The sequence below is a fragment of the Colius striatus genome, chromosome 5 (assembly GCF_028858725.1).
Source record: "Colius striatus isolate bColStr4 chromosome 5, bColStr4.1.hap1, whole genome shotgun sequence".
NCBI classification, from domain to species: Eukaryota; Metazoa; Chordata; class Aves; order Coliiformes; family Coliidae; genus Colius; species Colius striatus.
The window spans coordinates 44519007-44536940 of NC_084763.1; the positions used below are offsets into that span (position 1 = coordinate 44519007).

Consider the following 17934-nt stretch of genomic DNA (forward strand, 5'->3'; position numbering starts at 1 on the left):
AACTCAGTCCAGGGGCTTTACCTGTGACTCCCCGTCAGTGGAAGAGTAAATTAGACCAAATTAGATCCAAGTGAGTGTAATATTTGCTCATGAGGATTTTTCCTACCAAAATTTTGATGTGTTCTGCTCAAAATACATCTGTAACTAGGCTCATCTATCTAGCAGAGTATGGGATGCTGGGGGTGGAATTGGGGCAGCTGTGTCCAGAAACATGTTGTCTCTTTGTGCCTGCTTCAGGGGACCTTGGAGCACCTCAGACATTATTATTCCTTAGGCTGGACAAATTCAGGGACAAATAGATTTTCTTGGTAAAATTTTCTACTGCTATTCTGAAAGCTTCTCAGCCATGGCCTTTTGCTGATTAATGTAGCCTTTTTATCACATCTGAACATTGTGTCCAAATGTAGTGTTTCACAAAGCAGCAAAACCCATAACAAAGCAGAATCAATAAATACAGTGCAATACCCTTTGGCAATTCAAGCATTCTGTTAAAATTAGGATCTGATTATAGCTGTGGAAACCTGTTTTCCTGAATCCTAACAAACACATTTTGCTTTACATAAAAGCTTTTCAAAGCTATGTCCGATACCGGCTTTGAGCAATCCATAGTTTCCAGCATATTCTTTCTCTTTTCCCAGATAGACATACACTGCACTGACACATTCTTCTACAAAATCTTATTTTCTACTTTATAACTCCCCCTGAAACAACAAAACCCCAATAAGCAAAAGCAGCCAAGAATATCACAAGGAGAGGAAATTGGGGCATTTTCAATGCATTGTCAAAGAGCTTTCTCATGATGTATCAGTTTTGACAAAGTTTTACAACAGACACTGAAGAAAGGGAGCTGTCTAGCTCAGCTGACAGTGAATTCACTGGAGCCCTGATCCAGAACTCGGGAAATAGAGGTTCAAGTTCTTCTTTGAGTCTAAGCGGCCTTTAATGAAAAAGCTCACCCTGAACTAGGCATGGAAGGAAAGGAGGTAGTATTTTTTTCTGTCCCTTGTTAGTGTGCTGCTGTCCAGGAGACATGAAAAACAGAGGATGTGATCCCCCTTTTCACACAGTTATTTCAAAAATTTTCCTGACAGGTTTTTTTCCAGTCAGTCAGTACTTTGAGACCTGAAAGTTGTCCGTGAAGTGAAGTGGTTATTCTCTAGTCAGCTTCAGCAAAACTCCACTAGAAACCTAACTACTTGGCCTGACAGAGATTAATAGCAAAATATGATGCAGTAGCAAACTTTCACAGGTTGATTAATTGGCACTGAAGTCTTTAGGACTTCCAATGTAGCAAAACAAAAGCCTCTTTCAGAGGTACATTCTGAGGTCTCCTTCCTTGGAGGTCTTCAAGACCCGCCTGGACATGTTCCTGTGTGACCTGATCTAGGTGGGCTTGCTTCTGCTGGGCAGTTGGACTAGATGATCACTAGAGGTCCCTTCCAACCCTACCATTCTATGATTCTGTGATAGTAATTCCAACAATAAAACCATGAGTGCTTTCACAATCTCACCTCACTTTCTAAGATCAGATATTACAAGCTTCTCTGTCAGATTTAGGGATTAGAGATGACCCTAGGGATTAGCAAAAGGTTTAGCATGGCCAAGTGTGTAGGGTGTCAGACCTCTCCTTTGGATTACCAAAAGAAATGGGATTTCCAGCAGCCAGACCATGTACTTGCAGACCCTCTGGCCCTGCTGCTCTGTCTGGAGATGCAACAGTTGCTACTTCTGCAGTATTCCTCTCAGGCAGCATCAGGACTGCAGAGCTGACAGCAAAGGGCTTTTGGCCAGTCCCTGCTCCTGCTCCTTCTGGTTCCCCTGACATGAGTCTTCCCTCTCTCCTCCATTTTCTCCCTACCCTGCCCTGGAAGAGCAGAGAGTGAATAGGAGATGCTAGAGAGCTTCTTGCAGCAATGGAGGTGGGACAAACCAGTGCCTGCAGGTCCTATGTGGCTGCCATGCATTGGAAAGAGGAGAGGAGCTCCACTCATCTCAAAGCTTTCCAGAGTTGTCCCACCTCTCACAGACCTTCTGCTGCTGTCTCTTGCCACTCCCCTACAACAAAGCTGAACATCACAGATCCTGTTCCTTGCCAAACTTTCCCATAGTCACCGTGGCCACTGTTTCAAGATCCCACTGATCCTTCTCAGCCGCACTCTTTTTCCTGAAGTCCCTTTGGACATCTTCCCCAGAAGAAGGCTTTCCTCAAGTCCCAACGTGGACTTATGTCAGATGTTGAGAAGAAATCTTTGAAATGGCTATGTGCAACACCACCTCCACACCTGGGAAGCCCCAAGCTAAATCTGGCTACTGCTCAGACCTGCAGTGCATGGAGAAATAGAGGACCACTACATTTAGACTGGGCTTTGCTGTCATCTTTGCCTATCCTGGCCAGCAGCACACTTCACTTGTGCTCCCACCCATGGGTGATATGTGTAACTGATGGAGGAAATTAACCAAAGGGCACTGTGCTTTCTCTACCAAGCCAAGGAGAGTGAAAGCAGTCACTGTCTGAAACAGCGTTTCAGCAGCCTGGGAGGATTGTGTTAGAAAACAGGATAATTACATATAAAACTGATGACTGGTAACAGTCCTGAGCAGGGATGTAAACTTCTTGCCAGACCAACTTCTAGTTAACTGTAAAAAGTCTTTGCAATTTCCTCTATTTACTTTGGTAAATAGAGGCTGTGTCGGTGGCATAATCGAGAATGGGCCATTGCTTCAATGGGACTTGATCTCAAAGGGGGATGACAAAAGGTGCTGTGCTCACACTCTAAACCCAAAACTTTTGGATCCATCGCAGTCCAGTCTTAATGAAGCAAAAGGATAATTTCCCTTCATATTCCTTAATAACCAGTTTGCTAGCCCCTGAAGTAATCCAACAGCCTCATGCTGTGTCTGCAATTTCTGCAGCATCCTTTACGTGACAAAGCAAACTGGGCTGACCACAGTAGCTCATCCAGTACTAGGAATATTTCTCCTGAGGCAGTGTTTAGTGCTACAGCCTACACTGTTGCATGTATTTTTTTTCTTTTGTGTTACTTCTGGACATGGTTCTCTATGATAATTTTGTTCTCAGGTCCCCCAAGGTATTGTTCTGCTCAGCCGTATGAAAAACAGGAAAATAATGCACCTTCATCCGAGTTCCACAGATGGGCCATTCATCAGCATAAAATCAACTTTATAACCTAGGAGGAAGCTGCCCTGTGCACCGACTAGCTACGGATTTCCAATATGGTCTCCCAGGTTGCAGTAGGCCAGCAGCCACAACAGAGTGATATGGTATCTGGGAGCACTTGTACAGTAGAACCAAATAATAGTGTCCAAGCCCAAGGGATGACCTGTGGTTATCCTTGATTTTTGTAGCAGGGGCAGTATATCAATCTGTTAGGACTTGCATTGTCTAGTAGTTACAGATAGCTAATTTCTTCTCAGACAACTGAGTTATTTACATGGTTCTTGAGATGTTTTTTTCTCCCTTATCGTCTACTCACAAGAACAGAATTTGGTCATTTAAACAAAACATGGGATGGGAAGAAGGAAGGGGAGATTTCCTATTGCACATCTCAGAATCACCAAACCAAATGCTTTTGGGAGGGATTTTAGCCCGGCTGTTGCCATAAGAGTCCCCATTGTATTTGCATCCTGATACCTGCCTGCAGGACCCTGAATGTAGAACTCTGAGGCTGAGTCTCCTAACAGTCACAGGGCATCATTTGTATTCCTCTCTTGGACACTGACAGGCTCCTTAGATGGCCTGTGTTTGAATTTGTCTCTCTCCAGCCATTCTGCTCAGGATAGGACTTCCAGAGACTCTGATTTGGTGATCACATGCTGATGCTATCTGAGTCAGCAACATCTGAACACAGACTGCTGAGTCGCAGAGTGAGCAGGACAATCCTTTGAAGCAGCTCCAGACTTGGGGCTTAACCGAGAACACTGGATCTAAGAATGGGATGCAAAATCCAGCAGAGTCACAGGCAGGGAAAGCACAGAGCGAAAGTACATTTGAAGTAGAAAGCGAAAACTTGTCTTTCTGGGTACTCCTCAGTTCCTCAACTTCTCTGAAAACTACAGTGCACAACCCTATCACCTACCAAGCCAATCATCCAGATCATGTGGCTGCAAGTGGATCCTGTTTAAATGAGAGCTCTGTCAAATGTGTATGCCTGAGAGCTTCAGCACAGCTGTAGGTTAATAGACAAGCAGGAGGAAGACCTCATGTGGAGCAGATGCAATGGTGTGTTTCAGACCTAAAGGGAGCGTGGGATAAAACAGGAGCTGAGCTATCAAGGAGTCAATGGTACAAGGCAATACAGCATGTTAGCGAGAGATAGAAAAGCAGCCCAAGGGAGAGGAATGAAGATAAGCCCTGGGGCAGATTCTCTTTGTCTCTTTAGCAATCCATGCAGTAAAAAGAGTGCATCTCTAGCAGAAAGATGGACAATGAGGTAAAATACTGCCAGAGAAGGAGGAGTCAGGGAGCAGAGGATTTATTAGCTCATTTTTTTAAGCAATTCATTTTGCTTTTCAAGAGGCTCTTAAAAAAAAAAGCCAATAAGTCAAGATGCCCTAAATTAGCTAGGAAGGCACTTTAACAAATCAAGGGCTTGATTATTCTGTGGTTTGCCCTAGATTCAGGAGAAGGTACAAAATACACAACAAATATTAGAGTGCTGTCTGCCCTCATGGCTGCAGCTCCAGCTCAAGAGCCAGGGTGTATGTGCTGTAATGGAAAATAGAAGATCAGAGAATAGTTTGAGTTGGAAGGGACCTTTATGTGTCATCTAGTCCAGCCACTTCCCCTGTAATAAGCAATGACATCTTCAAATAGATCAGGTTGATCAGAGCCCCTCCAGCCTGACCTTGAACATTTCTAGAGATGGGATATGTACCATGTCTCTGGGCAACCTGTTCCATTGCAACGTTGCTGTCCTATTGCAACAGGCACTACTAAAATTTGTCCCCATCTTTCTTAAAAGCCCCTTTTAAGTACTGAAAGGCTGCAATAAGGTCTTCCCAGAGCCTTCTCCAGGCTGAACAACCTCAGCTCTCTCATCCGTCTCTCATAGAAAAGATGTACATCCCTCTCATCATTTTTGTGTCTGTTCTATGGGCCCATACCAACAGGTCCATCTTTCCTGTACTGAGAACTCCAGATCTGGATGCAGTACTCCAGATGGGCTCTCTCGCCAGAGTGGAGCAGAGCATCAACCCCCTTGAAACCTGCAGGAAACCCATGTTAACTTGATGCTGTGATACTGCCCTCAGGAGAAGTAAGAAATCCAGATATATCTTACTTGGATGTAGACAAAAGGAGAAAGTACCAGAAAAATGTTGCCTTACGGTCCCTAACCTAAAGCCCTGAGCTAAGGCAGGGGCAGCAGCTGATTGTGAAAGAGCAATTAGAGAGAGTAGTGAGAACACTGGATTCTGCCTTTTCAACAAAATGTTGTTCTACAACCTTATGGGTGACCTTGGAAAATGATGAAGGGAAGAGAGTTCTGCGAAAGAGACTGGCTGGAGAAAAGCAGCCATATGAACCTATAAAGATGATCACAACTGTCTGAAACCTCTCTGGCATTTCCCAGCCTCCTATTTCTGCAACACCACCCGTCTTGGCTGTTCTCCCCTCCTATTGTCACCTGCTCCTGCAACTTTCCTCTCAGCCTTCTCCCCCACTGTCTTGGATTAAACTAGCCTCTCCCAAAGATTCAACTTCATTTGAATCCCTCCATAAGCTCTTCGAGCCTCCTGACCTACAGGCTCCAAAAAGAATTAAAAGACTCCATGCTTAGAGCAGCTCTGGTTCAGATAGATTTTGCCTTTCTTTTAGAGTTGCCTAGGGATGTATCAACAAACAAGTTAGCTCACCTCCGATCCAAGAAGCATATCACTGCAAATCAAAGTGAGATTTTACCTTTTTGTCCTCTACTTCTTTTTATCTCATTTATGTCTCTATCTTTCTGTTGCTTACTTTCCTGCATGAACCTGGCATGGATTTGGGCTCCATGGACTGCTCCTCTCCATTGCAGCTGTTCACGAGCCATGTTCAGGTCAGACTTTTACACATGTCCCTGCCTTGGTACCCTGCACTATCCAGTAAGAAGTAAACTGTGTTTCAAGTGCATGCTAGCTTATCTCCTCCCTTACCAGAACAAAGCTCATAAATGTGAGGCCTCCCTGAGGGTGCTGGGAAGACATGGTGGATAATAGGAAATTTTTGGAAGGAGATTTGAGAAGTGGATTTTACTCACTCCCTATATTGATAAAGGCTTATCATATTCCTTTCCAAAACCAGAAACCACATGGTGAGACACCATTTTTAAATGTTAATGCATCTTTAGAGAATAATCAGTAGTGTTTGATGGCTTGCACTAGCTCTAGGAGAGGCTTCTTTGTTGTTTAAGAAATGAAACAGCATTCATCTGGAGTTTCTTGTCATTATTGGATGAAAGAAAGGTTATTTCTCTAGTTAAAGAAGAAAAAAAAGAGAAGATCTGAATGATAAACATAATAAAGTACTTATCTTCCCAGATGTCTCTGGGATAATGTGAGCTACAAAGAAATGCTTATCTCACTGAAAGACAGCTTTTGGCAACATGGCTTTTTACACAGTGCTAAATTATTTTAAGAGCACAGGACAAAGGCAGAGAGATATGCTTAAAATAGTGAATTACAAACCAGCTGTAGTACCCCTTCAAGTCTTGTTGCTGAATCACTGTGTAACCTTGGGTAAACCACACAGCCTTTTCTGTCTCAGTTTTTACACTGGAATGATGTTTGGTGTAATATTCAAAAAGAAAAGTACTTTTGTGACTATCTATATCTGTTAGGTGTTATATGATTATATATTTTTAAACACAGTTTTATGTATGTACTGTTATCTGAAGAAGTATTCCTTCATTAGCTGGTAGATATGGCAGATTTATATGTTTTCTGAAGCAAACCATGAGCCAAGTACTGTTCACCTCCAGGGCTGGGTTCAGCTGTTTATCAATAGGCAGCAGTGCCATCAGCTGCCCAAAGCACCTGCATCCTCATGCATAAAAGAGCAGAATCCATCCTGAACAGTCTTCAGTTGTTCTTGAGAGTGGACCACTTTTTGAAAATAACTACATATTTTGATGCTTCTACTTTTGATGCCAGGTAAGGAGTGCCCAAGGAAGCTATCTTCAATAAAATCAATGAACCAAACATAAAGCCTTTGTCTTGATACACACATAAAGTGGGAGGCCAGAAATCACTATTAATTTTCTATTTTCAAAGGCGCTTCCTTTTTTCATTTTTAAATCTGGTTTTGAGATGATGTTATCTCCTTGTTTTGCTACCTCATCAAGAATTTGTCAATTTGCTGGTTTTCTTTTAACATTTGCTTGCTTTCCTTCATTTTATAAAGCCTGCTGACAGAATGTAGAAATCATGTCATGTAGGAAAGTGTATTTCCTTCCTGAATAAGTGTATTCTGCTTTCTTACCCTAGCAAGCTGCTGTTTCACACAAAACAAAAAGATTCCAGTCTAGGGAGAATAATATCTAATAGTTAATAAATAACTCATACAAATAAGAACCAGGAGTGAAACTACCATCTGATGGATTTGCCTGTAAGGAAGTTAGGTTATTATGTGACCTTGGATGATTAATTTTATGTCCCTGTGTCTATGCTTCCTTCTCCATCCATTCTTCTGTCATGACTGTTTCACATTCAAGGTAGTCAGGGCAAGGAATATTTCTCATTACATCTACATTTAGCAGCCAGCATTATGGGTATTACAGCACTGTAAAGTGCATGTATGAGAAGCAATAGCTAGGGGCAAAGATAAGAGTGTACATTGCACATTGTGTATTAGATCATGGGGTGACAGATACATATGATAACAAGCCCCAGACCTCTCGAGTCCCCTTGTCCCTTATTGGGGACATTCCCTGCAGCTAGGCAGAGGCAAAGCTGGTGCAGCGGGAACACGACAAGGTCGTGCCTCTGGCATGGCAGGGCAATGTGTGAGTCTGGGAGGGGTGATGAGATGAGAGTGCTGGGTCATGTGGTGGAGATGCAATGTGTTATCTTGGACAACAAGCTCTATAGGTCCGTTGGTGACACACGCTAGCTCAAGACCTGATTTGTTTACCTCTCTTGCAAGATCACCTCTAGAGGAAAAACGCCTGGAAAACCATGTTTCTGCTTAAATGTTGTGGCTATGGGTCCAGGGACTCCAAAGCTGGCCTGGTGGACTCCATCTAGCCATCTGCCATACAGTGAACATGCAGTTGATTTGACATAGACAGGATGGCCTAGGAGCCATGTATTCCAGAGTGGTCTTGACATAATTCACTTCAATGTAGGTGGTATTTGGAGAAAGTCTGACCTTTAATCAACAATACAGATGTGCCATATCATATCATATCATATCATATCATATCATATCATATCATATCATATTTCTACTTCAGACTCCACCTGCTGCAGCCTGGTCAGCTCAGGCTTGCTGTAGATGCAGCTCTTCAACCCATGCATACTGATTGGACCCTGAGAAAAGTCTATGCATCCCCAGCTAGAGTCCTCAGCCTCTGGTCCAGCCCATGGTTGTGGCTTCAAGAGTCTCTTTGATCATGGATACCCTTTCCAAGGCATTTTTTTACTGCTGAGGTTGTATTTCCTTGAGGGAAATACAGACTATTGGGGAGACACTCCCTGACAGAGCCATTGAGCCTCAGGCATGCAGAGCAGTCTCTCACTGCCCTGCCCAGCTCTGATGTTCCTTGCACAACTTCCCTCAGTACACAAGCCCAAGCACCAGTTGCACAGACACACATAGCCCCCACACAGCCTGCTCTGAGGCAAAACGCTTTCTGCAAGCAAACAAAGGAAGTAATGAGTGATCTTACAAGAAAAAGAACCAACAAAAACCCCACACAGAGAGGAAAGAGTCGAGGGAAGAGTTTTTTTTTCCTTACAGTCAGTTGTGATTTCATAGGGGGAGTTGAGGCGTGCGTCTCCGCAGGGTGAAGTGCTCACGTACAGATGGAACAGGATGTTCTCCCTCAGCCTGTAGCCTCCCTCTTTTAATCGCACGAAGATTGATCGCTCCCAGTCTTCTCGCCGTTTGCTATGATCACAAAAGAGGTTCCAGGTCATTTGTTACACGCAAAATCAGAAACATTTCTGCTCTCTGTCTCTCTTTGTCTGCTTTTCTCCTTCTGTTTGTTTGTTTTTATTAGCACCTGGCATCATATATTTCTCCTAGTGATGGCAAGAGAAAAACAATAAGCTTCTCCAAGTGAAGAGATGTGTGAAGGGGGTCGAAACTGTCAAAATGCTTTTGACTTGCTTATCTAGAATATATTCTAATGATAATATGTGTGGATTTTTGAGAAGTAACTCTACTTCTTCAATTGTATGGATGCAGAAACATACTGATTTTAAAGAGGTTTTGGTGTAAGAAAAATGGAAAAATTGTGTTAGGCTTTCATATGAACAAATCAGCTTTGCTTATCATAATGCCTAGGCATGTGTTTAAATCCCATTGACATCACTGCAACTGAGACGTGTTTATATGCTCCACTGAAAAGGGCCTCCAATGAAACACCCGGATGTTGTGACCCCTGCCAATCCTCCCTGCTCCCTAGGCACTGCTTTTCTTCCCTGTTCAGCCAGAGCCACCTACAAGGGCTTCATCTCAGCCAGCAGTGTCCTCTTGTTCACTTGGCATTTTTGGCAATCAGAAGCCACCCTGAGAAGTGAGGATGAAACTTGTGCCGGCTTTTCTCAGCTGAGTTGAAAAAGATACTTATTAAGCTGAAGCTTTTATCTTCGCAGTGGTTCAGCAGCTAGATGGGGACACAGTGCACATATTCCATTAGCAGCAGCTGCCCGGGAGGCCAAACCCTCCCAGTCCTGCCGTTTGCAGCAATAGCTCGCATTAAGGCTGTGCCGCTGAGCGCTTCCTCGCATGATTTACATTTGGGAAGACACGGGTGATTTCTCTGACAGACAGCTGCCTCTAATATGTACATCTGGGTGATGGTCGTGACTATAATTTTGAAGGTGAAAATGTGATTAGTGGAACTATGACAAAAGACTCCTTTCTCTCTGATGTCCTGGCCCTTCCCTCAGAAAGGCAAAGGTCTCTCTGTAGGAATATCTCTGAACAGAACGGCATTGCCCGCAGGTAATGATTTTCCTAGGAAGCTCTTAATATGCCAGAATCCTACTCATTTAATTCACTATAGGACAGTGAATTGACCAAGGCAATTTCTGCTGTTTTCCCTGTTTCCTGTTACTGTAAACAGGGATGCCTTCTACTCCATCTTGGAGTCAGTCCTTGGCTTTAATCCAGGCTGCTGCTGACTGTTTTCTCCCGGTGCAGCCTCTGTGCTATTGAATCTGTTTGGCTGTCACTCTTCCATGGTTTGGGTGTTTTGTCATTTTTTGATGCCAGGATGCGTTTGCTGTCAGGAGGAATTTACAGGCACATTAGCTTGCCTGTCAGGGGCAGGGAGCCACTCCAGCTGCCACATGCAGCTCCTTCATTTTCTGCTGGCTCTGGTGGAATTTCCCACCTGCACTAATTATATTATTGCCCTGATACAAGTCTCTGAAATAATAAAATACCTGTAAGTCCCGCTGCTTGGACTTTAGAGCAATTGCAGTTGGTTTTAAATAATTCACTGTAAAATCAGCTGGGAGAACAGAAAGCTGTGCAGTCCTAATGCCTGCTATTATTATGTTAAACCTCACCAGAGTGGGGGGGCAGCATCAGAACTTAGAAACAGTTGCTAGGTAGGATCTGAGTGGTCGTTTTTTGGGCTGGATTTCATGAGTTCACAGTAATCAGCATCCACTCTCTTTTTACTGGTTTTTCACTGATAACCCTGCTCTCTTCTCTCTCCCTGAGAGTACCACTGTTTTGTGGCCAGTGATGACAGCTCTAAAATTAGATGGCAGGGCTGCAGGGCAGGACAGCTTGGCTCTTCCATCATGAGGCTGGGATCTTCCGTATCACATATGGTCCTGACTTGTCTTTGGGACAGTTTTCTAGGGGCTGAACAGAAATATGAGATTCAGCCCTGCACAGTGTCCAAATAAGTTTATTAAAGAAAATCTGAGAGTGTTGTTATAAAAGAGTTTGAGATGCAATACCATCTGCTGTGGCTCAGCAGAGATTCTTGTGCATGGGATGCTTGGGGGATTTCAAAGCTCAGTGGGACACAGGGATCTTGTAAAAATGTTCCAGGTGGACCACGAGATGCACTTCTGCAAAGGTGCTTTTGCTCCAGCATGAGTACACTTCTGCCTTCCCTCTGTGGTAGTGGTTTTGAGCTGTGAGCTGGATAAAGAGTTTGCAGTAGCAGTCCTTTGTACTGTCACTTTCTACAGAAGCATGCAGCTGCACAAAGCAATAAGGAGAGCAGCCCACAGTGAGCCAACAATGTCATTCAGCCAGGGAGTGGCATTAAAGTGTCATTTCCACAGGCTGGCAGTGGCTAAAAAAGCAGAATTTGTCCCTAAAACTTTGTCTGTTAGAAATTTCTGGGGGAGAATTGGGATTTGAGGCTGATTCAAGAAGAACATTTAAGAATATGCTAAATTCTAATCTTGTGCTGAAGTTCGTTATTCAGCATAACACATGCATATGTTTTGAGCTGACTTCAGGAAGATACTTAAGCACACTTATGATTTAATATATGTGAAGCATTTTGTGGAAACAAAGCCTTTCTAAAAGAGCAGCGAAGGAGCTGTTTTTAGCATTTAAATGTATGTATGGGTAGTTTCTAGTATTACATGCTTCTGCACGGCATCCTAAAGAAACTAACAGCAGGCTTAAAAGGGAAGGAGCTATGTCCATTAAAAGCCTGGCAGGACAAAAGTAAGACATGGTAGATGTGTAACAAGCAGATGATTTTCCTGCAAAAAAACTTAACTGGACAGGATAAAGACTATTCCTTGCATTTTGTGTATAAAATAATCAGTGGTTTTCATCTAACACTGGAAGGACTTAGCTTCTATTAAAATCATCCCTCTGGTACCTGTGGGGCCACTACAGCAGGAAGACTGCCATGGTGCTCATTTATCTTAAGAATAGATTATTAGTTTTATTTGTCTTTAAAAAAGATGAGTTATATTCTCTTTTCTCCCCTATTGGCCTGTTGGTATAAATAATCCCACTGAAGTCAATGTGAATTTTACAGCTATTATTGTTAAGAGAATCAGACTATGGTATTTGTGTACTTTTTTAGAAAAAGCTTCTCAAAAGGTCTTTCTTGTACTTCTTTTGTACGTCAGAACATTTGCGACTTACTTTTCATCTTTTCCGTGAAAGCCCTGAGAACTGGAGGATTACAGTTGTCATAAAAATAAAATCTGGAAGGGCTAAGGGTCTTAGACTGGTTAGAAGCTGTCAGATTTTAGTTGTACTTTTAGCTTTTATTTAATCAAGATCTAGACAACAAGTTATTGAAAGAAATTTTCCTTTTAAAGTATTTGTCATTCTTGCTTCTTAAGTTTCTGTTCTGGAACTCTCCCATGAAAAGTCAAGAAAGTCACACCTCTAACATGTAACAAATAAATATTGCTGTAACTTTGGCTTGTGGAGAGGATTGTTCTACAGTTTAAATATCTGAAGCAGTCACCCTATGCTCTCTATAGAAATGGAAAAAAAATTGCCCCAGTACATAGCAATTCATCTCACCTCCAACGGATACTTGAATAGATCTTCTGAGTCTCACTCTGGAGATTACCATCTCTCTCCACTTGTGATAAAAGAAGCCTGTGGGATCTAGTCCACACTCAACTAACTTTCAGACATCTTAAGTGAGGTATCAAGCAGTAAATTCAACCTAATGAATCCAACTCTCCTGGTCATTAATTCTCTGCCCTGGCCTTTGTTTGCTCTGCTCCAGCCTGCTTGTCCCTGCTCTTTGAAGCCTTCATGCTACACTCAGGCAAACAAGCGTTTTGCTTTCACTGAGGTCAGTGGCAGTATTTGTAAATTCTGGAAAAGTGGACTCTTTTCAAGGACAGCATCATATAGACAAATAATTATTGCTCTGAAAGTTCTTGAAGTTTGAAATGCAGCTGTAGAGATTACTTTGAGCAGGTAGTCTTGGCGAGAGGAAGATATGTGGAAAACGGGGAATACCTGTGACTGAACAAACTTGTCAGTTCCATAGGGGAAGATGGAAAATTTAATCTTGCTCTTGTTTTGGGTTAAGGAACCATCTTTTTGCTCTCAGTTCATTTATAATGTTGTACAACAGGTTCCTGGCCTGGGAGAAGACTTTAATTTGGGCTAGGTTAAGGCAAATGCATAACAATGCAGAAGCCACATTTGTGTTTCTCCCAAGCATGAGGAATGGGTGTGTAGGGCATCCCAGTGGAGCTGAGTTAACCTGTCTGTCCTAAAAGCCCTGTCCTTTTAACTACTCAGTAGCACCACATGATTTTTCTGCCTGTGGGAGTCGTTTCCCTTTTCAAGAGAAAAAGGGGTAAAATGGCCAGAAAACGCATTTTTCATTTCATTTTGAACATCATTTTTCTCACCATATGACAAAGCTCCCGATGATGGCATAAAACTGAGTGTAGCAATAAATACTAGAATTGAAGAATATATTATAACACACAGTTTTGCTTCCCCGCGGACTTTAAGGAAGCAAAATCTGATTGACAATATATCCAGCTCTGTCTTTTGAAGGTGCTTAGCCTTGACAATTTTGGTTGAGATTTTTATTGTGTATGCTGGTCAGAGAAGTAGTGGTGCCTGCTCTTGGCTGAAGAGAGGGTGATTTGAAGTTATTGTGAACAGAGCTTGTGCTGCACCGAGGATTCTCTTAACAAAAGACTGTTAACATTGATCCAAATGAAATAATAATATGACTGAAGATGTTAGAGAGGTGGATCAATACAACAGTTTAAGATACAGTGGTAGCACTTGTTTCCCAAGAGACCGTAGCATCAAGCAAGTACTAAGGCTGCTACACTGCTGAAAACATAATAATTTAATGTAAACTTGAAAGTGATTCAGATTGAAATAGAGAGAATATTGTTTTTTATTAAATCCTTCAAGGCTCTTGTTCCTCTTTGTTAGCCAAGCTCCTCTACTCAATATACTCTCTTGTCTCCAACTCCAGCTTGAAGTGAAAAATAAGCATTAATCTTATTATCATTGCTTTGGTGCAACAGTATCATAGGTGCTCACAAGAACACAAAATCCTGCTCAGATAAATTCTTGTGTCTGACACCTGATGCAAAATCTTCTGAAGTCAAAGTGTCTTTCTGCACTGAGTTAAATGGCCTTCAGGTAAAGTCACATGAAAATGCAAGCAAAAATGGAGAGCAGAAGAATGACCTATAGATAAGGGATATTTTGTTTTCTCTACTTTCTTCCTTCATTACTTGCTTCCTATCATGTAACAAATGCCACCTCAGCTTCACTTCTCTTCAGTTTTCATAGGATCATTGATAGGATCATTCAGTCTGGAAAGGACCTGGTCCAATCTCCTGCTCAAAGCAGGTTGCCAGGTTGCTTAGGGCTTTATCCATCTATGTTTTAAAAAGGTCCAGGACAGGAGAGAGACTGCACAACACTGCTGGGTGACCTGTTCCTACGGTGATAGTTTGTCCTGATATTCAGACTGAGGTCGTCTTTTTTTCATGTCTGCCTGTTGTCTGTCATCTTCCCACCGTGTACCTTGGTAAAGGTGTCAGTTTCATTGTATTGTTGACACATGTTCTGCTAGGTTTGCCATCTCATCTCCAGACTGGCCAAGTGCTCTGGCCCTTGAGTGGTTGGATGTCTTTACCGTATTGGGAGACCTAAAAATGCACATGGTGTTATAGATGTGATTTAATGAGTGCTGAGTTGTGAAGGATGATCACATTCCTTGCCTGACAGCCCTGGATCCTGTTAACTTTCTTAGATGCCAGGCACTACTATCTCACATTCAGCTTGCTGTCTGTCTGTGAACCCTGTCCTTTTTCAGCAGAGTTGCTCTTCAGCCAGTAAAGCTCCAGCCTGTGTTGTTGTGGTTAATTCTTTCTTCCTCAGTGCAGGACTTTTCATTTGTTCTTGTTGAGTTTTCTGTGAAGGTTTTTGCTGGCTTAGTCTTGCAGCCTGACAGGATGATAGCCCGGCCCTTGAACATATTGACTAGTCTTCCCCATAGTTTAATGTCCCCTGCAACGCTTATAACCGAGCACTATGTAGCCTTTTCCAGATTGTTGACAGACACGGTTAGTGAGATCCCCAGACAAACTTCTGTGGTACTGCACTGGTTACCAGCTTCCAGGTCGTGCATGACCCATTAACCATTTAGATAGTAACAAGGTGGGTTTGGCTGAAGACTGGAACAATAATTCCTCTGTAATGATTCTACATGCTATAACATTCTAAAACATCGTAAAGAAGAAGTGAGCGATACCATTTTGCACTTTGGTACAAAGTTTACTGTACTGTTAACACTCATTGGTTCTCTAGTGAGTCAATGAAGGCATTAATGATCAATAAATCACTTCCTTGAGATATTTCAGCAGCAGCAAAGAAGATAGGAAAACGGCTGCAGTGAGCAAAATGACCTCCTTCCAGTCTCTGGTCAGGGAACGATGCTAATAAGCCTGCATGTAAAGATTTGTACAAAATCATCAGGCATCATAAACCCCAACTTTATGAGTCATCTCTAATAGCCACTGAAAGAAAATCAGCTGAAGTAAAGGAGCTTATGACCCAACACTCTAGGCTATCCAGCTTTCTCTTTTTTTTCTGTGCAGCATATTGGTCCTTCATCAGTTAAAGACTTGGAAATAGCAACATAAAGAAACAAATATTTCAGATATCTGGAGGATGGATCTATTCCACTGAAGGGTGTACAACATTCCCCAAGCATCAACAGAATTCAGTTACCTTAAGTGTAGCTCCAGCTGTGAGTAGAGGAAGTGAACAAATGCCCTTCTCGCCACAACTTCTGCATGGCAGTCATTGACCGCAAGCCCTTGGTCATTAATATATTCCCCATTTATACATTTGGTACCCGATGACAGAACAATAACCTGAGCTTGCCTGATGTCCAAACCTGTAGGAAGAAAAACAAAAGGGTTGTGAAATTGGTGAGGGTGAGCATAATATCATGATTGTTAAGGTTCTTACAGGTTTGTAAAGTTCTCACACGCTTTGATGTGGCAGTCCAGACAGCTCTAATGGGATGCTTGTTAAGGCGATGATACGGCCTTTGGAATACGTAGGAATCTCACATCTCTGTGTTATTAGAATAATAAGGGCTCTATTTCAGTCTTGCTGCTAATTCCAAGATAAAAGCTTGCCATGGAGTTTACTTGTTAAATCAATAACCACATCATAGGAGAGCATATGCTGTAGGGAGGTAATAAAGATCTCCTGCAGTGCTGATAAATGGCCAGGTTTTTATGAGGTGTTGAAGATATTTTCTGGTAGGAACCCACACTCCCTCTAATGCTAAGTTTCATTGCTGTTCCACTATAAGTATTAAATAAAATGCAAGTAACACTTTTGGAGCTGCTCTTTAAAAATATCAGAGAAAAAATAAACAGATGCAACTTTCAATCCAGTTTCCTTTTTATTTCTCTGAGAGCAGCTTCATCGGTGTCTTTTCCACTGTGACCTCAGAGATGAAGAATTTATCACTGAGGTCAGCTGTGTTCTCCATTGCATGTTCAGATATTAGTGATGACATATGAAACACATGCTTTTATTGGTGCAGAGAGTCACTTTTTTCAGAATAAGTCCTGATTTCTTTGGAGTCAGAGGCAAAATGCTCACAGACTTCAAAGAAGTACAATTTCAAAGAAGAGTTATGAATAAGCTCAGCCTAAACTGAAATTGTCTATTGAATGGCACATTTCAGGATGCACCCCTCTGAATATTGAAGAACAAAGCAGCATCTCTTGGGAAAAAGGACTTTTCTGGCTGGAGTGTTTGCTCTAGATGTGACAAAGTAGCTAAAGAGTGTTGGACTGTGTCTGACAGCTGCACACAATGCTTTTGTGCAGGTAAGCACACATACAGTACAGCAAGTCACACTGCTGGGGATGGCATGGTTGTGCCCATGTAGTGTTACCTGAGATGCCTTTGCTGTCCTGCCTAACCTCTGGCTGCTGCTCCAGGTGTCCTCCTGAACACCCTCCCCATGCATCTCACAATGAAATCCATAAAGTGACTCAGTGGAAATAGATGCCCACATTTAAGGCACTGAGTCAAGCCCTCAAAGTCTGATGAGTTGCTGATGACAACAGGCCTGAGGCTGCAAGTACCCATACAGGGGATGGAAACAATCTCACCATGGGCCATGGTGATGCTGTTTCTATTATGTTACTTTAGCTGGAGAAAAGTTTTAAGAATTATTTTATAAAGTCAGTAATATAATCTCCTTCTTACGATGAAGCTTATTGACTAGCAGAAAAATAAGAACAAAATGCAGAGATTATTTGGGTTGGAAGGACCATAGTTGGGGCCATGTTTTCTTATAAGATCTGTTGGTGTGATGAGAGAAAACAGCTGAATAGAGGAAGAAACTGTATTTTAAACATAAAGGGCTGATACTGTCAGTGATATCCCAGTTAGTAAATAGGAACAGTAATACTTCATAATCTCCCCACAGCACTAGGACTAGTGGTGAATGAGATGCTATAGCACTGTTGCCATGCTTAATGTACATAATGGCAAATGATAACAAAATTATCTCATGACTACATTAATATGATAGCTATATCAGTAGTCCAAAAGGTTTAGTAGTATTATGGCATTGCAGCATTGTGACATTTGTAGGAGAGATTAAAAATATTGTGAAAAGTGCAATTAATCACACCTGACTCCTCTGGCTGTAGCAGTCTCATACAGGAGTTGTTATAGGTACTAGTGATAAAGTACACATCACTGTGCTGGCAGTTTAGCCTCTAATTGCCACTATA

The 17934-nt window shown here is 42.2% G+C and overlaps 1 protein-coding gene across 2 annotated transcripts in view; it reads right to left on the minus strand.

Annotated features, from left to right (window-relative positions):
• Positions 1-17934, minus strand: part of ADARB2 (adenosine deaminase RNA specific B2 (inactive)) — a 321856-nt gene that overhangs the window by 29300 nt on the left and 274622 nt on the right. For both annotated transcript variants that reach the window (XM_061996930.1, XM_061996931.1), the window contains 2 exons: positions 15896-16064; positions 8955-9106 (listed from right to left, as the gene is read on the minus strand). In XM_061996930.1, coding sequence (XP_061852914.1) covers positions 8955-9106; positions 15896-16064 — 321 coding nt within the window. The remainder of the gene's footprint in view (positions 1-8954; positions 9107-15895; positions 16065-17934) is intronic.